The sequence below is a fragment of the Montipora capricornis genome, chromosome 2 (assembly GCF_036669925.1).
Source record: "Montipora capricornis isolate CH-2021 chromosome 2, ASM3666992v2, whole genome shotgun sequence".
Lineage (NCBI taxonomy): Eukaryota > Metazoa > Cnidaria > Anthozoa > Scleractinia > Acroporidae > Montipora > Montipora capricornis.
The window spans coordinates 57266911-57284410 of NC_090884.1; the positions used below are offsets into that span (position 1 = coordinate 57266911).

Genomic DNA, 17500 nt, shown 5'->3' on the forward strand with positions numbered 1-17500 from the left:
CCATTTGTTATTAGACAGTCCAGGAACATCATACTATTTTTAAACGAAATTTGAAGGCTTACCGTCACTTGCAACTACCTGTCCACACGCGTGACGGAAACATGTTCTGCCGCCCAATCAAAATTCAAAGTTTTGACACTCAAACTTCAAAGTTTACCCGCCCACTTGGAAACGTTTTGGCGCCAGTTACGCAAATGATCGTAGCTGATTTATTTGCCGTTTGGCAAGACATAGCGTTTACAATAAATAAACTAGATAGGAATTTCAAGCAAGGTGTTCAAAACTGCAAAAGACAAAATGCCCAAACGCGTTGCTGACTTCGCTTCCGGTGAAGTGTTTGCGGGCGGGTAACCTTTGAAGTTTGATTGTCAAAACTCTAAATTTTGACTGGCCGGCAGAATTTGTCAAGCGTGTGGACAGGCAGTTGCAAGCGACGGTATCTTTTGCGAAAAGCTTTTGTTTTTGGACACTGTTTATAATTCTGCCATTTTGTAAATTGTTATCTTCAAAAAGAAGAAAGCGCATCACAACTAATGAATTAGAGCCAGGCTGCGTTCAATAAGAAAAAACCAAATGTGACCTTTGAAGCAATTTTCTTGTAAGCTCTAGCTAAAACTTTTTTCAGTTCACAAACTGACCAAACGTATTTTATTCGGCAAAGACTTTCATGTAGTTCTTCTACATGTTATTTATTTAGTCCACCTCAAGAAATGCAACCTCCAATATGTCGGATCCACCACTACGGAATTCAAAATCGCAAATCCTCTACGAAAACGAACCGGGGTGGATATGTTGTCGGTTGAATCCGTTTTACCTAGGTTAAATATGCACTCCCCCAGTCCCCCAAAAGGATTGAAAACACTATGCCTTCCCTCAAACTCTCATTGCCTTACGCATCTCAACATATCGTCTTACTGTTTTGTATCATCTTATCCGGCGGTTTCTGTATTCCTACACTTATCCCTTTAGGCTCAACATCACAACTTACTTAGTAAGGAAACAGAAGACTGTACTAATCACTTACCAGTACTCGATCTCGCACCCTCCAGATCTGTAGTCCTATGTCTTCACCAGTGAACTACAACAACGAACATGCTCAACCCAACACAGTTCTTTTTATTATTTACTTTTGTATAATAAGTCAATTGATATTTATGTTTATAAATACACAGGTGATTATACAAAATCGCGCGCTCTCATTGGCTCGCTATCTCGGATTATCAGCCCATAATCACTTCGACGGACAAAATGGCTGCCAGTAGTCGTTTTGCCACTGTAAGTGAAGATGATTTTCGCGTTGAAATGTTTTTTTTTTTTCTCTTTTTTGAAATAATCACCTGTATATTTATACTAAAACAATTATTCGCCTCAGGCACAGTGATTATCGTTGAATATTCACCTCGACTTCGTCTCGGTGAATATTCACCGATAATCACTTCGCCTTCGGCGAACAATTGTTCAATAATAACCAAAACAAATCCAAACCTGACCCTAATTTTTCTCTAGGCTTAATTTAGGCTTCTAAAAACGGTTCTTTAATTCATCTGAGTGCGTATGCTACTTAGGTAAAATGAGGATCACCAATTTATTTAACATAGGTAAAGACGGATTTTACCTGAGAACGGATCTTACCGGCAACAGATACACATGTAACAAATTTTGGCGACAAATTGAAGGCCGCGCTAATCGCATATTTTAAGAGACCTGGGCACCACAAACAGACAATCCTACTTCAATTTCATTGGCTAAATACTCTTTACTCGCGTCGCAGTTGCAGGGTGGCTACACGTTTTGTCGCGAAAGTTTCAACTCTGGCGACCTTTTTCCTGCGATTTTTTTCACCTGTCGCGTCGCCAGTTCAAGGGTGGCTTCAGGGGTGATTTTCATCTCGCGCTGGCGACGCGACAAAGTTTGAAAAAATCACATCACCAGCGCGAGCAAAAAATCGCCCGTGTAGCCGCGGCTTTAGAACACTTGACACATGTAGTTTATTCAAGTGCAGTGAAAATCTTATATTAGCAGGTGAATCTGAGAATGGGTCACTGGCTCTTACGGCCGGATTATCCAGATGGAATTTTTTTTTTTTTTTGTTGATTCATAATCATCGTCATAAATCGAAGTAACTTAATAAATATTTTTAGGAAAGCTATTTTATTCTTGGGATAGGCCGCCTTGCCACTGAGCTAGAACTGGGCCATTCGCAGACAGATGAGTTGGCCAATCGCCATTCCTTAGTGGTGCGCCCCCTCCGAAGAAAAATCCTGGGTCCGCCCCTGCGGGCTATCCCCGTGTTCTGTGGAACATTATGTGTAAAGTAGCTCCTCCGTTTTCCCTAGGTACTCTTTCATCATTCAAGAATTTTGACACCAATCACTACTTTAATTTATTAGCAAATGTTTTCGATATTGACCAACCGTGTACCTGGTCAGCTTTTATAGACTGTTCCTGTCATAGAACTCATTCGCACTGATTTATAATTTTGTAATTTTTATTTTTTCTTTTTGTAGGGAGTTTCCTTGCATGGGTACTCACGTCCCGTTCGTTACTCCCTTTTGGCCATCCCTACCGTGTTAAATTTATTTATTTTTTCCCCTCATAATTATGTACGTGTAACTTTTCGTTTATTACTATTGTAACTGAGTAGAATGCCAATAAAGCTGTTAAAAAAAAAAAAAAAAAAAAAAAAAAAAATTTCCCGCAATACCGTTGGAGCTCTTTAAAAAACTGGGCCGCCTGTGAACTACCTTGCATTACCAGCGCATTGCCCCAAGGAAGAAAGCATTTTACACGCATTTACGAGCAAGGACAACGGACAAGGAAGTAGAGGAGGAAAAAGTGTTATTTTCTAGGTCCAGCTGTCAAAAGCAGGATTAGCTATTCGTGTATTACTGAAAGAGTAAATTATAGCTTATTTGGTGATCAAAAAAAGTTTCACGGTACATAATTTTTAGCCTTTGGTAAATTTGACCTTAAACTGTTATGTTACTTCGGCGCAAAATTAAAGCGTTTCATCGCGGATCGCCGAGAGATCAGCTTTTGAAAAACTCAGTGTGTACGGAAGATTTAATGGTGCCATTTAATAAACACACAAGTAGTTTTATTTGTTGGCTTTTATTTTCTCGCAAGCCACCTTTGTATTTTAATTTCAACGGTCGCTTTGTTCCAAGTAAAAACTAAAATCTCTTCACTTGAAGAAATAGATATATATACCTTTAAAATCGTCTTACATCTGGTGTTCTGCTTTTTGAATTTCGCAATTTATTTAAATATGTATTTCGCGTTTTAAATACACAAGAGGATCTTGAACGTACGATTGGAATTAAAATCGAATTTCTATTTTGCACGTTATCAGATTTCCCAGTTTCATCTTTCGAATTAAATTTGCAAAGGTTTTGTACAATGTTTTCGTAAATTATACGTTCTAGCCGTAGCCAAAATTTAAATGTAAATAAATAATATTCTTCTATAAGCTGGATTGCCTCTCACTGTTGCTTCTCTCTGAACACCAGGCTTGTTTTTCTCGAGTATTGAGATGAGCATTACAGTTTCTCCCTTGCATGCGGTGTCTGGGGTTATTTGTTTTTTCAACTGGTTTGTGTTCTGGTAGCCGTAGTTCGTCCAAGCCGTTTTCACAGTGATCGGAGCTAAATTCAAACGGGGCTACGCGATGTTTGCGTCCAAGCGAAGTCAGTCTGTAAGCTTGAGAAGCGTCCGGCTTACAGAAAACTCGCTTACAGCCTTGCCGAAAATCACCACTGAACAGTGCATATATTGCTACATTCAAAGTAGCATTAGAAAAAGAAAGTAACAACAAACTCACGTATAAGTTCCAAGTAATTGCAACCATCGTTAAGGTTGAAAGAACGAGAATTGAAAAATAGGGGAAACAACAGCAAACAAACACAAGCCACTGTAGAAACAGCATCCGAACAACTTTGATTTTTGATCGTGGTACGCGGAAAGTTTGTCTCCTGAAACTGTTGGGAAAATTTTTGGCGCGTAAATTCCGAGTTACGACAGCGTATATAATCCGTAAATACATGACAAACGTGAAGAGAATGGGTGCACAAAAGGCTATAAGGAAGAACAACAATATGTAGACTTTCCAAGCTACTGCCGTCGAGTCAACCATGCAAAAATCAACATCTTCCGAAGAAGTCGATGATTTCGATTCGAAGAAGTACAACGCTGGAGCTGCCGAACAAATCATGAAAATCCACACAAAAATGATAAGCTCCTTTGTTTGTGATCGGCTCATTTTGAATTTCAGAGGATGCACTATGATGTAGAATCGATCAATGGAGAGACAAGCGACCAAACCGGCTGAAACTCCGGAATTGAGGAAATGAAAAAATAAAGACAATTTACAGGTAATACTGTTAAATAACCACGAACCCCGCAGAATCCATATCATCGTCCACAACACAGACATAAACGGAATCGTCAAGTTCGTTAGACCAAGACTTAAGACAAAGTAATTTGTCGTCCATTCGCTCCGCCGACTTCTGTGAACAACCAACAAAATCAAGCCGTTGCCGATCACAGAACCAACGAATATTGTCGACAGCGTGAACATTTCTGCTACGACAACTCCAGAGTTCGAACAGCCCGGAATCGAAACAATATTTTGGTCGGAACAGTTTGGTAGAATAGAGAGCTCCATAGCCGCCATATTTCGCTTCGGGGCTTAAAGTCGTGTAAACATATGACACCGTTGAATAGCTCAAAGTCGTATTCGCCATTTTCGAAGCACAATCGCTGTTTTGACGTCTTCGTCGACTCTATTCATCCTGTCGTGAGTTTTTACCGCTCATGACGTACCGTATTATTTTCCAAGGGGAAATCCTTTTGAATACTGACTCTAAACGAGTAAAGGAGTTCGCGAATGTATTCTTTTCTCTGTAGGCCGATTACAATGCTCTGCGCAAATCGGATATCCGAATGTTGTTTTGCCGTCACGTTGCCTTAGTAACCACACAAAGGGGATATTGGATCAGAGACTGAAGGTTTTTCTTTTAGACCCGTCACAACATCTTGTTTATGAACGGTCATATAACTGGTGAGAAGAACCAAAACACACTTTTCCATGAGAATGACTACTTTGCTCGCTTCCGCTCTGTTCAATGAAAAGTATGCCAATATACTTAAAATCTTTTTGCATAAATAATGCAACCATTCACAAGACTGAAGTGAGACAGGTGATAAAAGTAGGAAGATGAAAGTTTCCTCAAGGAAGCGACAATAATCATTTATAAAACTTCTAAGAAGGCCAATTTACATATTACAAAGATATTAAGCAGGGGCTATCTTACTGAAAAAAAACTTTAAACACAGGATAACCTCGGCGAGCCTGAAGCTAAAACGAAAAACGGTCATAAGTGAGGCCATCAATCATTCATTAGTGATTTGTAAGAGCCATACACCGACTGAAATTAAGCATCAAAAGATTTTCTCCGTTTGTTGCATAATTTTGTTTTAACAATTGTTCAGCCATATGGACGGCTTTAAGAGTTTCATTGTTAAATGTCTTTTGGTCCGTTTTTTCTTTTCATACTACGTCAAAAAAACATATGCATCATAAATCGAGTGCACGGAGGAGTTCTTTGTTTTGTTTTTTGTTTTATTTTTGCTACTATTCGCACGGGCGAATAAGAGGCTAAAAAACTCACTGGCCAGAGTGCTTCTCATCTATTGTGCTACTGCAGCCCTTTTTTTGTTCGATGTCGATCATCCAACCTCAAGGACATCCCAAGCCCAGACTGTAGCCCTCTACAGAGAGAGTAAAATATATCTCAATTCGCGACAAAGGGCTGATTCCAAACGTCAGCACGCAAATCATATGATCTTTCTTACGGCGGTTTATTTTGATAACACAAAGTTGTTTAAGTTTCAGTCCACTCGGCACCACAGTTACGTCCCGACTCGAATTAAATTTAAACTCTACAAACTCTTCAAAGCAAAGCAACAATATTATTCACTTTATTGTGGCGAAGAAAATCGTGCTGTATGTGCGCGGCATGCTTTTTCTTTTTTTCGCCACACTCTGCATAACAATAAGGAGTTCGAGAAACCGGACGACATCTTCGGCAAGACGACGCAGAATAGGAATATTATTGAATGAATATGAATGACTTTATTTAATGTCTATGGTATTTAGCTAACAAACTAATTTGGGGACACTTTATAAAGTATTACTGAAATGCTATACATCTAAATTTACATACATTATACAGACATAGTAGATAAAAAGATAAAATATAGTATAAGATACTGTAAAAAATACTAAGAAATCATGTTTATGACTATTTAAAGTGATTTCTAATTTAAAACCTAGCTGTTGGTTGAAAGAGCAAAACTGGGTCGTGCTGTACGTCAACACTTAGTTTAATACATTTTTTTGTCGTTTTCTTTTCCACAAATTTTAAGTTTTGATTCTTTATAGACCTTTATATATCTGTAATTCAAAACCGTTCGTGACCAACGTGAACAAGATGAGATAAGCGAGAGATGGACTTTGGACAGCAAAGTTACGTTATCGTTAGCGCAACGTTCGTCGTTTCCGACAAACTCCTTACCAACGTGAATTAGCCGAATTTAGGCTTTGATCCTGACAAGGTGAGAATGGCCTTCACCGCGTTAGGTTGCTTTTCTTTTTTACTTTTGTGTTTATTGATGCTTACAGTTTAGGAAATAGCATGCCCTAAAACCATAAGTGTTGCACCACTCCCTTGGTAGGGGGTACACGTTCCTCATGTTTTTTCCACCTGCTTTTTTTTTTTTTTTTTTTTTTGGGGGGGGGGGGGGGGTTTCGTGTCCGGGGTTGGTGCCTCTGTTCTTTCGTTTATAAATAATACTTGATATTTGTACATTTCTGCATATATGTTGAATAAACGGCACCGTGGCTTGGCTGGGGGGAAAAGAAGTGTATTAAGGGGATTTGTGCAAGTACAAAGTAGGTTGTCGACAAAGACGAATTAAATCGTCGTCACCATCATATAAAGTCAATCGAACTCATTCCTGTCGAGAAGTAGGATATTTTGTACCAGCGCAATACGCGAATGGAACGACACTGATCTCTCAATTCGTATGTTAGTTCACATGAGCAGTTTCTACTCGAGTTACTGCAAACTTTTGACTTCAATGGAAAAACACATCAAGATTGTTGGTCGTACATTTCTCGCAAGTGCTGAAAACTTTAATCGTGTACATTTTATGTATGTGATTAAATACATTTCAAATCACGCTGTTTATCACTCAGTTTATATCTTAATAAAATATACTCTATAGTTCTTTAATACTTTCGTTTAAATAATTGTCATATGGACACACAACAAGCACTTAAAATACAAACTTGTATCAGTCAAAGCTTACACCCGAGATCTCTTTAAGGCAGACACTGCAGATGAGATTGAATTTGAAGGTGTGACAAGGATTATTAACATTGGACGAAGAAGTCGAAAGGCAGGGAACCAATAGTACATTTGGGGCGGCGTAGCTTTACAAAAGTCGAAAGGAGGTAAAAGGAGTAAAGCGAATCTAAGACGAAACTAGCGCTACCCACGAATTAAAAGTATAAGAAAACAGCACATCTTTTCCGACACGTGTAAAGTTTTAAGGTAAAACTGTTCTAAAATATTGTAACGAACGTTTTAGTTCATAGATACGGCAAAATTCCGTTCTAAAATTAGTAAAAAACTACAGTTGTTGTTGTATAAATTTGTTTCTTCAAAGCTGCCTTAAAGATGCATAAAAACACGTTTCTAATTGTCACATATAAATAAGTTACCGGTACTTAAAATATTACTTACAGTTTTGAAATCGTTAATTCGGCTGTAACCTGAAAACGATTAAATATAGTAGCTTCATGACTTCTCAACAGTTACAGTTAGGGCAATGATCTTCGCCTGTTCGGATATTTGTCATCCTGCTACTCATCGAATGTGCGCGTAATTTAGTACTTCCGAAGTAGGTGCCAAGCTATCTTCGGAGAATCGTCAGATTAACGAATTATTTGCAATTCTAAAGCCTTCCTAATACTTCCCATATTACTGATAATAGCCTTTATAGTACTGTGTATAGTACTTCCGAAGTAAGTACCGACCTATCTTCGGGAAATCGTCGGATTATTGTCGGATTAAAGCCTTTCTGACACGACACGACAGAGCGCATGCAGGTTCCACAGTCACCAAAAGGCTCCCGAAATCTCTGGAACAGACGTTCCTGACTGCTAAGCCGAATAGTGACGTCACACAAGATTTCAAGGCTCCACTTCGTTTATTAACTTGGCGCAATTGATTCCCCTGCAGGTAACACGACTTGGACGAGCCATGAGACCATGTTGTGGTTTGCTGAAAAGAATTGAAACCTCGAATCAGTGATCCACCTTACGATGGGACAGGAGGGTAGATTTAAATTAAAACCCTGCCAGGGAGGGGTAAAGGCTTCTTCATAACGGTAAATCCTCGATTTAACTTTGTCCTAGTTATAAGAACGAAAAAATTTTCCCTTATCACAGTAAACTGTATGAAAAATAACTCCAATTAAACAAAACATTGGCAATGTAACAAACTTCATTTCCAAGTACCTTGGCATTTAAATAAAACGCGGTTTCACTGTTACTACGCTCAGAGAAAGGTTCCATATATACCCTTCCAATAGGCCATTTCCGACTTCATGTCTGCCTCCTCTTTAAAGCGAGTCAAAGTGCGAAGTTTTTGCTACGAAAATTCGTTTTCATTCATATGTAAAGTAGAACTAATTACCATCACAAAAACTTCGCACTTAGACTCGCTTTGAAGAGGAGGCAGACATGAACTCGGAAATGGCCTATTCTTCTTAGTTTTTCCAGCTAGTTATGAAGGATATTCCAGTCTTCAAGAAATTTTTAATGAAATTTAAATTTCCACCTTTCGTTTCGTTTCAGCAGTCCTGCCTTTTTCCACACTGGGGCGCTTAATCCCGAAAGTTTTTTCGGTGTTGACTTCAATCTCTGTTCTTTTGTAAGACACGTGTTTTGTTACCTTCTCCTAAAACAACTAGGCCCGTGAAAAAAGTCAGTCTGTTCATGAGATGCCGTCACTGACTGTATTGCAATGACAGAAGTGAAAGAAAAGGAATTGATTATGTACGTCGTCTTACTGGGAAAATAGTTTCCACTACATCGGCCGTGGGACAAAAGCGCTTGTTTTGTAAATTTAAACGTGACTTGTTTGGTCTGTTAAAAACAAAAACTTGAAGAGAAGAAGAAGCAAATAAGTGTTGTGGCCTTAACATTTTCAACCCTTTTCGACGAGAAGAATGTTTTTGTTCATGTTCAACATGAACAAAAACGATCACAAAAAAGAAAAGAACTAAATACATCAAAAAAATGACTGAGCCTACCAAGCGAAATATTTTTTTCCATTAACCGATCCGTCGTTCTTTCCAACTGTAGAAACAAATAAAATATATTAAACACGTATAGGTCTAATATGTACAAAATGTAGTGTGGTTTCCCTTATCTTTCGTCTCAGTTGTCCTTCGTTATACGCTAATCAACGCAAGGTATCAATAAACAAAAAGAAAGCCAAGAATCTCCACTAGCAAACAGGTTGACCATTTACAAGCACTGTCCCGGAGCCGAGGCAGGAACTCACCAGAACAACTACAGGTTGTGAGTAGAAACAGCGAAACTTGAATCCAAGCCCCAATCGGCCGTACCGCCCACCAAGCACCAGTTGTTCCAAGGACGGACAACTTTATCCGGTGGTTACGTCACTATGGGCCTTATTCGCGCGGCGGCCATATTGGCCATAGACAATTCTCTATTTTCGAATTGCCCATAATACACTTTGTTTGCCCCCCAAATTTTGCATAAATCATTGTTTTCAAATGCTCTTGGGAATATGCAGTGTCCCCAAGAGCATTTGAAAACAATAGTTTATGCAAAATTTGGGGGCAAACAAAGTGTATTATGGGTAATTCGAAAATAGAGAATACGCTATTTTCGAAATATCAATATTCAGCTTGATAGTTAGGCCGAGAGAACAAAAACAATAGAAACAAGTTGCAATGAATGTGAAAGATATTAGCATATTTTAATTTCCAAGACATGTTTCGATGTTACGAACATCATCGTCTGTTACAGAATATTTGAAAAACCGTCAGGACTATATAACAACTAGGAGAAACACGCATAATCAATTATGATTAAGTGACAAGAATTACATATTTGAGTGACTTGCAGAGTGTTGAAAGAATGTAAAGCCTAAAGCGTAAGTGTCAGGTTGACGCGATGAACTTGTTGCTTTAAATTAGGCTTTTCCCAATTTATATGCATAGCCTCCTAAAAAAAAATGTCGTAATCTTCTTAAAGATAACGATATTAGCATATCATCCACTTTCCTTTGTCTTTGTCCTCTAAGCCTCTCTTTCAAGCTGAATTTTAATATATCGAAAGTGGCCTTCAGATTTCGTACCCTGAGCCTCGAGTTGAAGTGTTTGGGAACGAGTTTCGGTGGGGCAAAAGAAAAGTTTTCAATCCCTCGTGAATCAAGATGGCCGCCGTACAAAATATACTCCACGTTAAATATGGCCAGGGTTTTCGTAAAAGCCGTTACCTAAATGAGCTTAGAGTGTGCATATTCACTGTTACGTGAGAAAATACTGAAATGTTTCCACAGATTGACACTGTAGGATAGGGACTCATCACCCGGATGAAGTTATCGCTGGTCTTTAAACAACTGGGCCAGAACTATATAAATTTATCTTTAGCCCCCTTCCCAACTTTCCCTTACGCAAAACAACCTCACCCTCTTCAAACAAGATCAGGCTTTACTTAGGTCAGCAACTGCTGAGCTAAGGAGCGCCTTTCATTCAGCAAAACTTTCGGTTTGAACTTTTTTTAAAAACCATTGTCCCAAAGGAATGGTACTTTTGGGTTCCATAAACAATTAACAATTAGACCCGTAGCCCGCAAGGGCTACGGGTCATAGTCCATGAGGCGAAGCCGAGTGGGGTCAATCGGGTCAATAGTCCATGAGGCGAAGCCGAGTGGTCTATTGACCCGTGGCCCTTGACGGCGAAGGGTCTAATTGTTTTAGTATCACAGAAAAGGCAATAATTAAGTTAGCAAGTGCAAGTTGAAGAAATATTTATTTGGGAATAAAACGAAAGAAAGCGTCACGCTTTTCGCTACTCGAAGACTATTACTAATAGTCCTCTAGTAGCATAGCCAATCAAAATGCAGGATTTGCATTAGCCCACTAGTTGGGTGATAGTAAATTACTAATAGGGGTTATTCACGTGCGTTTGCTTTCATCTTGAAACAATTGGAACAACATTTTGGTCAAATGAAATGACACATTCGGTTCAACCGGTCAAAACGGTCTACCTCCAAAGGAGGTCCAAATATTAAGGTCGGACCGAACCGAAAAAGATAGTTCCATTTCCATAGCGATCTGAATTCCGGGAATTTTGACTACATGGAAAACGCCCAAGTTCTTCTTTTCAAACCTGGTTTCCGCATCTCCACACCCAACCAGATTCCTTCGGCGAATTCCGCTAATCCAATGTATCGAACCACGCCAAGCTCTCCATTTACAAGCACACTGAGGCCCTTTTAAAGAAAGAAAATGAGAAAAACAGTTCTAGGGTTCTATGCTGAGCGGAAAACACAGGCTGCGACACAAAATAATAGGGAACTTAAGCACGCGCGTTTTTCAGACGCGGACGGAAACCGTCGCGTGCCAGGACAGCGGCGTCTCCCAGATTTTCATACTAATCATCTCTAACGGAGAAAAGATACTTAGCAATGTAAATGTGGTTGTGTGAAGACAAGCTAAAAGGGAAAACAGCTCACTTGCCGTCCGCGTCTCAAAAACGCGTTTGCAAAGCTTCCTTATGTAACTCTTAAAAGGGAGAGTATCACGGTATTGCGCATGTTCTTGCCGTGACGAATGTCATCTTTCATGAGCCAATCGGAAGCGACAAAATGAATAACTCGTGCCGGAAATTTACACGTACGTGTAAAAATTTCTCGACTAGCAATCACTAATGAGCTAAGGGCTGAGCGAAATTTTTACGCGTACATGTAATTTTCCCGCACAAATTATAACGTCGCCTCCGATTGGCTTATCAAAGGTAACATTCGCTACGGCTAGAACATGCACAATCGTGATATCGTGATACTCTCCCTTTAAAGTACTCAGTGTCCAGTTGAATAGCCGTGAAATGCAAAAAAGAGGTTGATAAAGTTCTAACCTCTGTCAGCTGGAATTCTGGGGAAGACTTCGACTTTTGTTGAGGTAAACTACCTCGCCGTAGGGTCGACGAGTTCCTGGAAGAAAATAACACGCCAAGCACATAATGCAACAGTAACCTAACTGAGAGACTGACAAAGCAATTATCGTTCACTGAGATATCGAAAACTGCATATTGACGAACGAATGAAGACCTAAATTTAGCAAAATATCTATGGTCTTCTCCTGTTAATTCAGTTTTAGAGAGAGGTTTTACGAGACATCTGTTTTGTCTCTTCTACTGGGCAAACCTGCCCAGAGGGAAGGAGCACGAACAGGACTCGAGGTCCTATGCGAGGTGCTCCACCCTACCCAATCCTGACCAGAAAGACCAGTTCCTTTCATATGGGGATAACATCGGTAGTCCCTTTTAATTTTCAAATTTTTGTGTCTTATGAATTTGAAAAAAACTGTGTACGTCTGTATGTTCTGTTTGGCATTGCACACTATCGTAGCTCGGTTGGTTGAGTAAAGATAATTCGATTTCCACCTCGCTGGTCAGATCTTTTCCTCTTTAATTTTGTGGGCCAAACTGGGGATCAAGTTCACATATGTTTACCACGATTTCTAGCTTTAATGATTAATTGTTTGTACTGACTTAAGCGGAATTTAGAGACGTCTAGTTATCGATATTTTAGTTTGTGACTTTTAATGTCACTGTCAGCATGAAAACATGTCATATAAGAAGGCATACTTATCACTTGAGCTGCCACGTCTCGAGGTGTGGTCTGGTGTAGACTGGGTCGAAAGCTTTCGCGTAGTGCCATTGAGTTCCGGGTTGGAGTCGGTTTGTGACAAGTCACTCTGCGAGTCATGTGATCCAGAGGCTTGTAAGGAATTCTGGGAACCAAATTTGCCTTTGCCAACAGGGACTGATGGGACAGCAAACCCGCGCTGGGAGTGGTCTCCTGTCCTAAAATGACATGAAAATTTAGGGTTGGTTCGAAGAAACATGTCGATTAAACTTAATCATTCGTTCTTCAAACCAGCGTGTGTTATTATACCATCATGTGTAAGTAATCTCACGTTTTTACCAATATCGATTTCGTGATTTTTATTTTGGAAAAAAAAAATGGAATAATAAATTTTGTGAAACTGCAAGATACTACTTTCAAATGCAATCAGCGCTTGAAGCTTGCCACACCAGCATCAGAATATATGCAGGCAGCTTGTTTTGGATCACCGCCTCTTTTCTCCAGCGGATATCTACCACGAGGTAAAACATGCCACACGAACAATTTGCTTTATTTGAAACAGGGTACCTTCTAACATGAAACCCTCATGAAAGGCCAATCAAATTAAATGCTTTACTTTTACGTATCGCTCCAAAGTAACTTGACTTAAAAAATGTTCGATTACAACCTAACTTACCTTTCTCCTTTACTAAAACAGGCTAGATAAACGCTGTTTTCAAAAAGAGGGAAAACTACAGAACTCGGATTTAAAAAACTCATTAATAATTCACGAGCCTAACAGCCTATCAAAACACCAATAAACGTCACGTGTATGAGCTTTATATTCTGGTAAAACACTCCTCGTTAGTATTCTTTATATAAAGAATACTAACGAGGCATAGCTTGTTTTTCTTGTATGCTCATATTCACCTCTCACAATTTTCATTTCATTTCAATTCCATTCCGCAGATCAAATATATGGACTTTTATATCATAACCACATCAATGCGCGTGCTCTGATTGGTCAATCAGCTGTGGTTTATTGTGCCAGTAAACTCGTGGGAATTTCGCGCGTCTTCTGCATTATTATATAGAAGCAATAGACCACAAGTGTCTATGGTTTAGAGGCATGATAAACCACTTGGAATGTTGGAAGAATTCGTAAATCACTCGTCTGCGGCTTGTGATTTACGATTGTTCTCGTGTTCTTCCAACATCTCAAGTGGTTTATAAGCCTATTGAACGAATGCAAAAATGGCCGCCAACAAATTATTCTTTTGCCTTTGTGTTAATTAGCTCAACTAGCCTCGTTAAAACGTGTAAAATTGAAGAATTTGGGCTGTAAGACGAGGCTAGTTAGGCTAATTAACACAAATTTGTTGGCGGCCATTTTTGCATTCGGTCAAAAAACCATAGAAACTTGTGGTCTGCTAAATTATACGTTAAAAAAAACTGGTCCCAGCTGGTTTGCTAGCTCAGTGGGTAGAGCAGTGCAGTGTAATCGCACGCTCACGGAGTTCGAATCCCGTTCAAGACTGGATTTTTCCAGGCTTGCTTGCAGTTGCTTAAGCTGCTCATCTCAGTGCGATGATCTTTCTCACTTTCATTTCACTTATCTTCAACTCACCCTCGTCTATCATCGCGTTAACTGGGAGGGGACTGAGTAACTCACCTTGTAACTTTAGACGGAGGAGCAAACACTCCGTGGCTTGCCTTGCAGTCGAAATACCTGATTCCCGACACCGATCCATCATTCTTTCCAACGGGTTGATCCAGCTCAATCCCCAGCCAAACGCTGTTAAAATTACAAAGAACATAAATTAGACACTAGGGGATGCAGTGTCAGGAAAAGAGAAGAATAATGGCCTAAAGTGGCACCGAATGGCAAAGTACAGAAGAACCCTAACCACAACCCAACAAAAGTGTGCCGTTAAACTTAATGATCTGTGATCAGTGGTTTAAACGATAGCGCTATCCGCCGGATGAAACATTATCCAGTGGATAAGTCATAGCGAAACCAACAGACCACTTTCGATATATTAAAATTCAGTCCTAAACAAAAGGCATCATCTCGAGGCTCTGGGGAATAAACTCATACAAATCCTTACATTTATTCCCCAGAGCCTCGATATGATGCCTTTTGTTTAGGACTGAATTGGTCCATTGCGCTATCCAGTGGATAGTGATAGCGTTATCCACCTTTTGAACAACTGGGGTCTCACAGACTCCCGGGGCGAACATTTAATTTTAGGAGTCCAAGGGGGAAGTTGGAGGTAATTGCCATGGGGTGAGGAAGCGTTTATTTTGGATGGAGAGTCCATCAGATCATTTACAGTAAAAGCAACACAAGACAGCAGAAGACTGGAAACTTTTAAAACGAAGCATTGTATCCAAAGAAAAGAGGAAGAAACTTAAATGAAGGAGGAAATGCCAAAAGGAACGAGGAAACAGCGGAAAAGCGAACAAAGGCTGCATAGCACTGCGGATAGCAGACATAAAACAACGGGGAAAGGGGACAATGAAGATGGCACTGGACTGCGATGAACACAAGAAATAAACTATAATAATATAAGAGTAAAATGAACTTCGATAAACAAAAGCTATAAAGCGAATCAAGGGACAAAACGGAAAGAGCACTAGCTTTTTTGTCCAGAAATTATGCACGAAATGAGATGAACGCCAAATTTTGATATCCAACACGAAGTGTCCCTTTTCGCTACCTATGTCAAACAGTAAGGCAAGTGGAAGGGTTAGCGTTATTTTTGAAGCTTTTTGATTGAGTGTCGAAAGTAATCAACGAATTGCTTTGGTTTTGCATTACTTCACTCAGTGATTGGCTCAAAGTTCTCCCGCCATTTTTTCAACCAATAAGAAGTGAAACCAAAACCAATCGTGGCTCGCGCGCGCGTGCACATTTTCCCGCGCTTTGTGTCCGCTACGTGTCCGCTATGGTGAGCGTAAATACAACTGTTTATCTTTACTTGAAGACCGGAGTTTGGGAAAAACTGTAACGTGGATTGTCTGTATTCTCAGAAGCGAATGATGTTGAAGTTGGAGAGGAGAACGAGGGAACACTAGTGTCGTGACAATTATCAAAATCGTCGCGCATCTAATTCCCTGCATTTCTGGGGCCCGTTTCTCGAAAGTCCCGAAAACTTTTCGGGAACGAAAAGCCTTTTGTCAAACTGCCAACCGCTTGTTCAGGATAGCCGATCTTTTAACAAGTTTTCATGGTAGCAAAATGCAAATTGACTGTGAAGTTTGACGACTTAAATCCTCTCCGAGATGCAGAGGACGTTGCGGCACCCGAAAATGGCCCGAAAAGTATCGGGACTTTCGAAAAACGGGCCCCAGGAGAACCAGTAGGCCCGCAGGTATACGTAATAGGAAGCTCTAGCAACGACGACGGGAACGGGAACGAGAACGTCATCTAAAAACATAAATTCACGTTATTGCAATCACTTCGAGACTATTCCAAGCTTTTTAATATGGCAAAGGTGTAGCATTCCCTCAGGAATGAAACCGTTATCAACGGCGCTTAATTTAGGGCAGACTCCGTCCATAAAACCTCAAACTTGGCAATTTCATGTTGCTGTTTTGCAGAAGACGGCAAAGAAATGGACAAAAATGAAAAATGCACGTGCTAAGCGTGCAAAGCTACGGTATTGTTTTTGCCTACTAAATATGCAAATTTGTGACGTTCTCGTTGCCGTTGCCGTTGTCTTTGCTAAAGCTCCCAAATGACTAAAAACTCACCCTGCAGCGAACTGCGTCCTACCAATAAATCTTACAATTCCGTTTTTCTGTCCAGCAACTGTAACACCATCACCTATCTACGAGAAACAATAATTGGTATTGAGATGATAGACTAATTCCCTCGTCAAGGAAGCACTCGGTAACCTTTTCTTGATGAATAATCACCCAGATAACTTACAAGAAAATATATGTATTAAAAAGGATAGGAATATTGTTAAGAAGTTCTTGTGGCAACACTTACTTGAAAACCGAGTGTCTCATCCATTCCATTCACTGTTGGCATAGGAACTGGGGAATTCGAGCGAGAACCTGGTGTCGAATTAGATCTGGATGAAGCCTGTGAACTGTTTTGTGAAAACTGAGCTTGAGCGATGCGAGATGCAGAAGTTGGCCGAGAACTAGGACGGGAACTTGGTAAAGAGTCAGCTTTGGTGATTTTGGACAACGGGGCGAAGACACCTGAAAACAGATGTAAAAGACGCGTGAAATTTAAAAAAACGTTAAATCGACTGACCACGCTCCTCAAAACGTTAGCCTGAATAAATTAATCACTTGTTCTTTACAGCCTGTGGCTAGAATACTTGATCTAAGAGCGAGGAGACACGAAGTCAAAAAAGATGGGTGAAACAGCACTAAGACTCCGCGATACCAAGAGGGTGTAGCCAAAAGAATCTGTTAAGTACACGCGCGATCTACGAGTAACTTGCGAGGGAGATGAACAACATCGTTCCTCTTTTGTTCCAGAAAATAGGTAGAAGAAAGCCCCAGTAAAGCTGAATTGTCTGTACATGT

General features: G+C 40.0%; 2 protein-coding genes across 5 annotated transcripts in view; both read right to left on the reverse strand.

The window, feature by feature from the left end:
* Positions 1-3095: 3095 nt before the first annotated feature.
* Positions 3096-5079, reverse strand: LOC138028447 (probable G-protein coupled receptor 19). Its single transcript, XM_068875992.1, has one exon. It carries the CDS (start codon positions 4670-4672, stop codon positions 3464-3466), a length of 1209 nt encoding a protein of 402 aa, XP_068732093.1. The 5' UTR covers positions 4673-5079; the 3' UTR covers positions 3096-3463.
* A 2097-nt stretch (positions 5080-7176) lies between these two features.
* Positions 7177-17500, reverse strand: part of LOC138028518 (CAP-Gly domain-containing linker protein 3-like) — a 38979-nt gene continuing 28655 nt past the window's right edge. For all 4 annotated transcript variants that reach the window (XM_068876109.1, XM_068876101.1, XM_068876117.1 and 1 more), the window contains 8 exons: positions 16950-17167; positions 16709-16785; positions 14625-14747; positions 12973-13191; positions 12241-12316; positions 11494-11596; positions 9382-9427; positions 7177-8348 (listed from right to left, as the gene is read on the reverse strand). In XM_068876109.1, the coding sequence (XP_068732210.1) occupies positions 8258-8348; positions 9382-9427; positions 11494-11596; positions 12241-12316; positions 12973-13191; positions 14625-14747; positions 16709-16785; positions 16950-17167 (953 nt within the window). In that variant the 3' untranslated portion in view covers positions 7177-8257. The remainder of the gene's footprint in view (positions 8349-9381; positions 9428-11493; positions 11597-12240; positions 12317-12972; positions 13192-14624; positions 14748-16708; positions 16786-16949; positions 17168-17500) is intronic.

Bases quoted from the DNA above. Each gene is read 5' to 3' on its own strand.
- LOC138028447 (XM_068875992.1), bottom strand. From the start codon at position 4,672: ATGGCGGCTATGGAGCTCTCTATTCTACCAAACTGTTCCGACCAAAAT.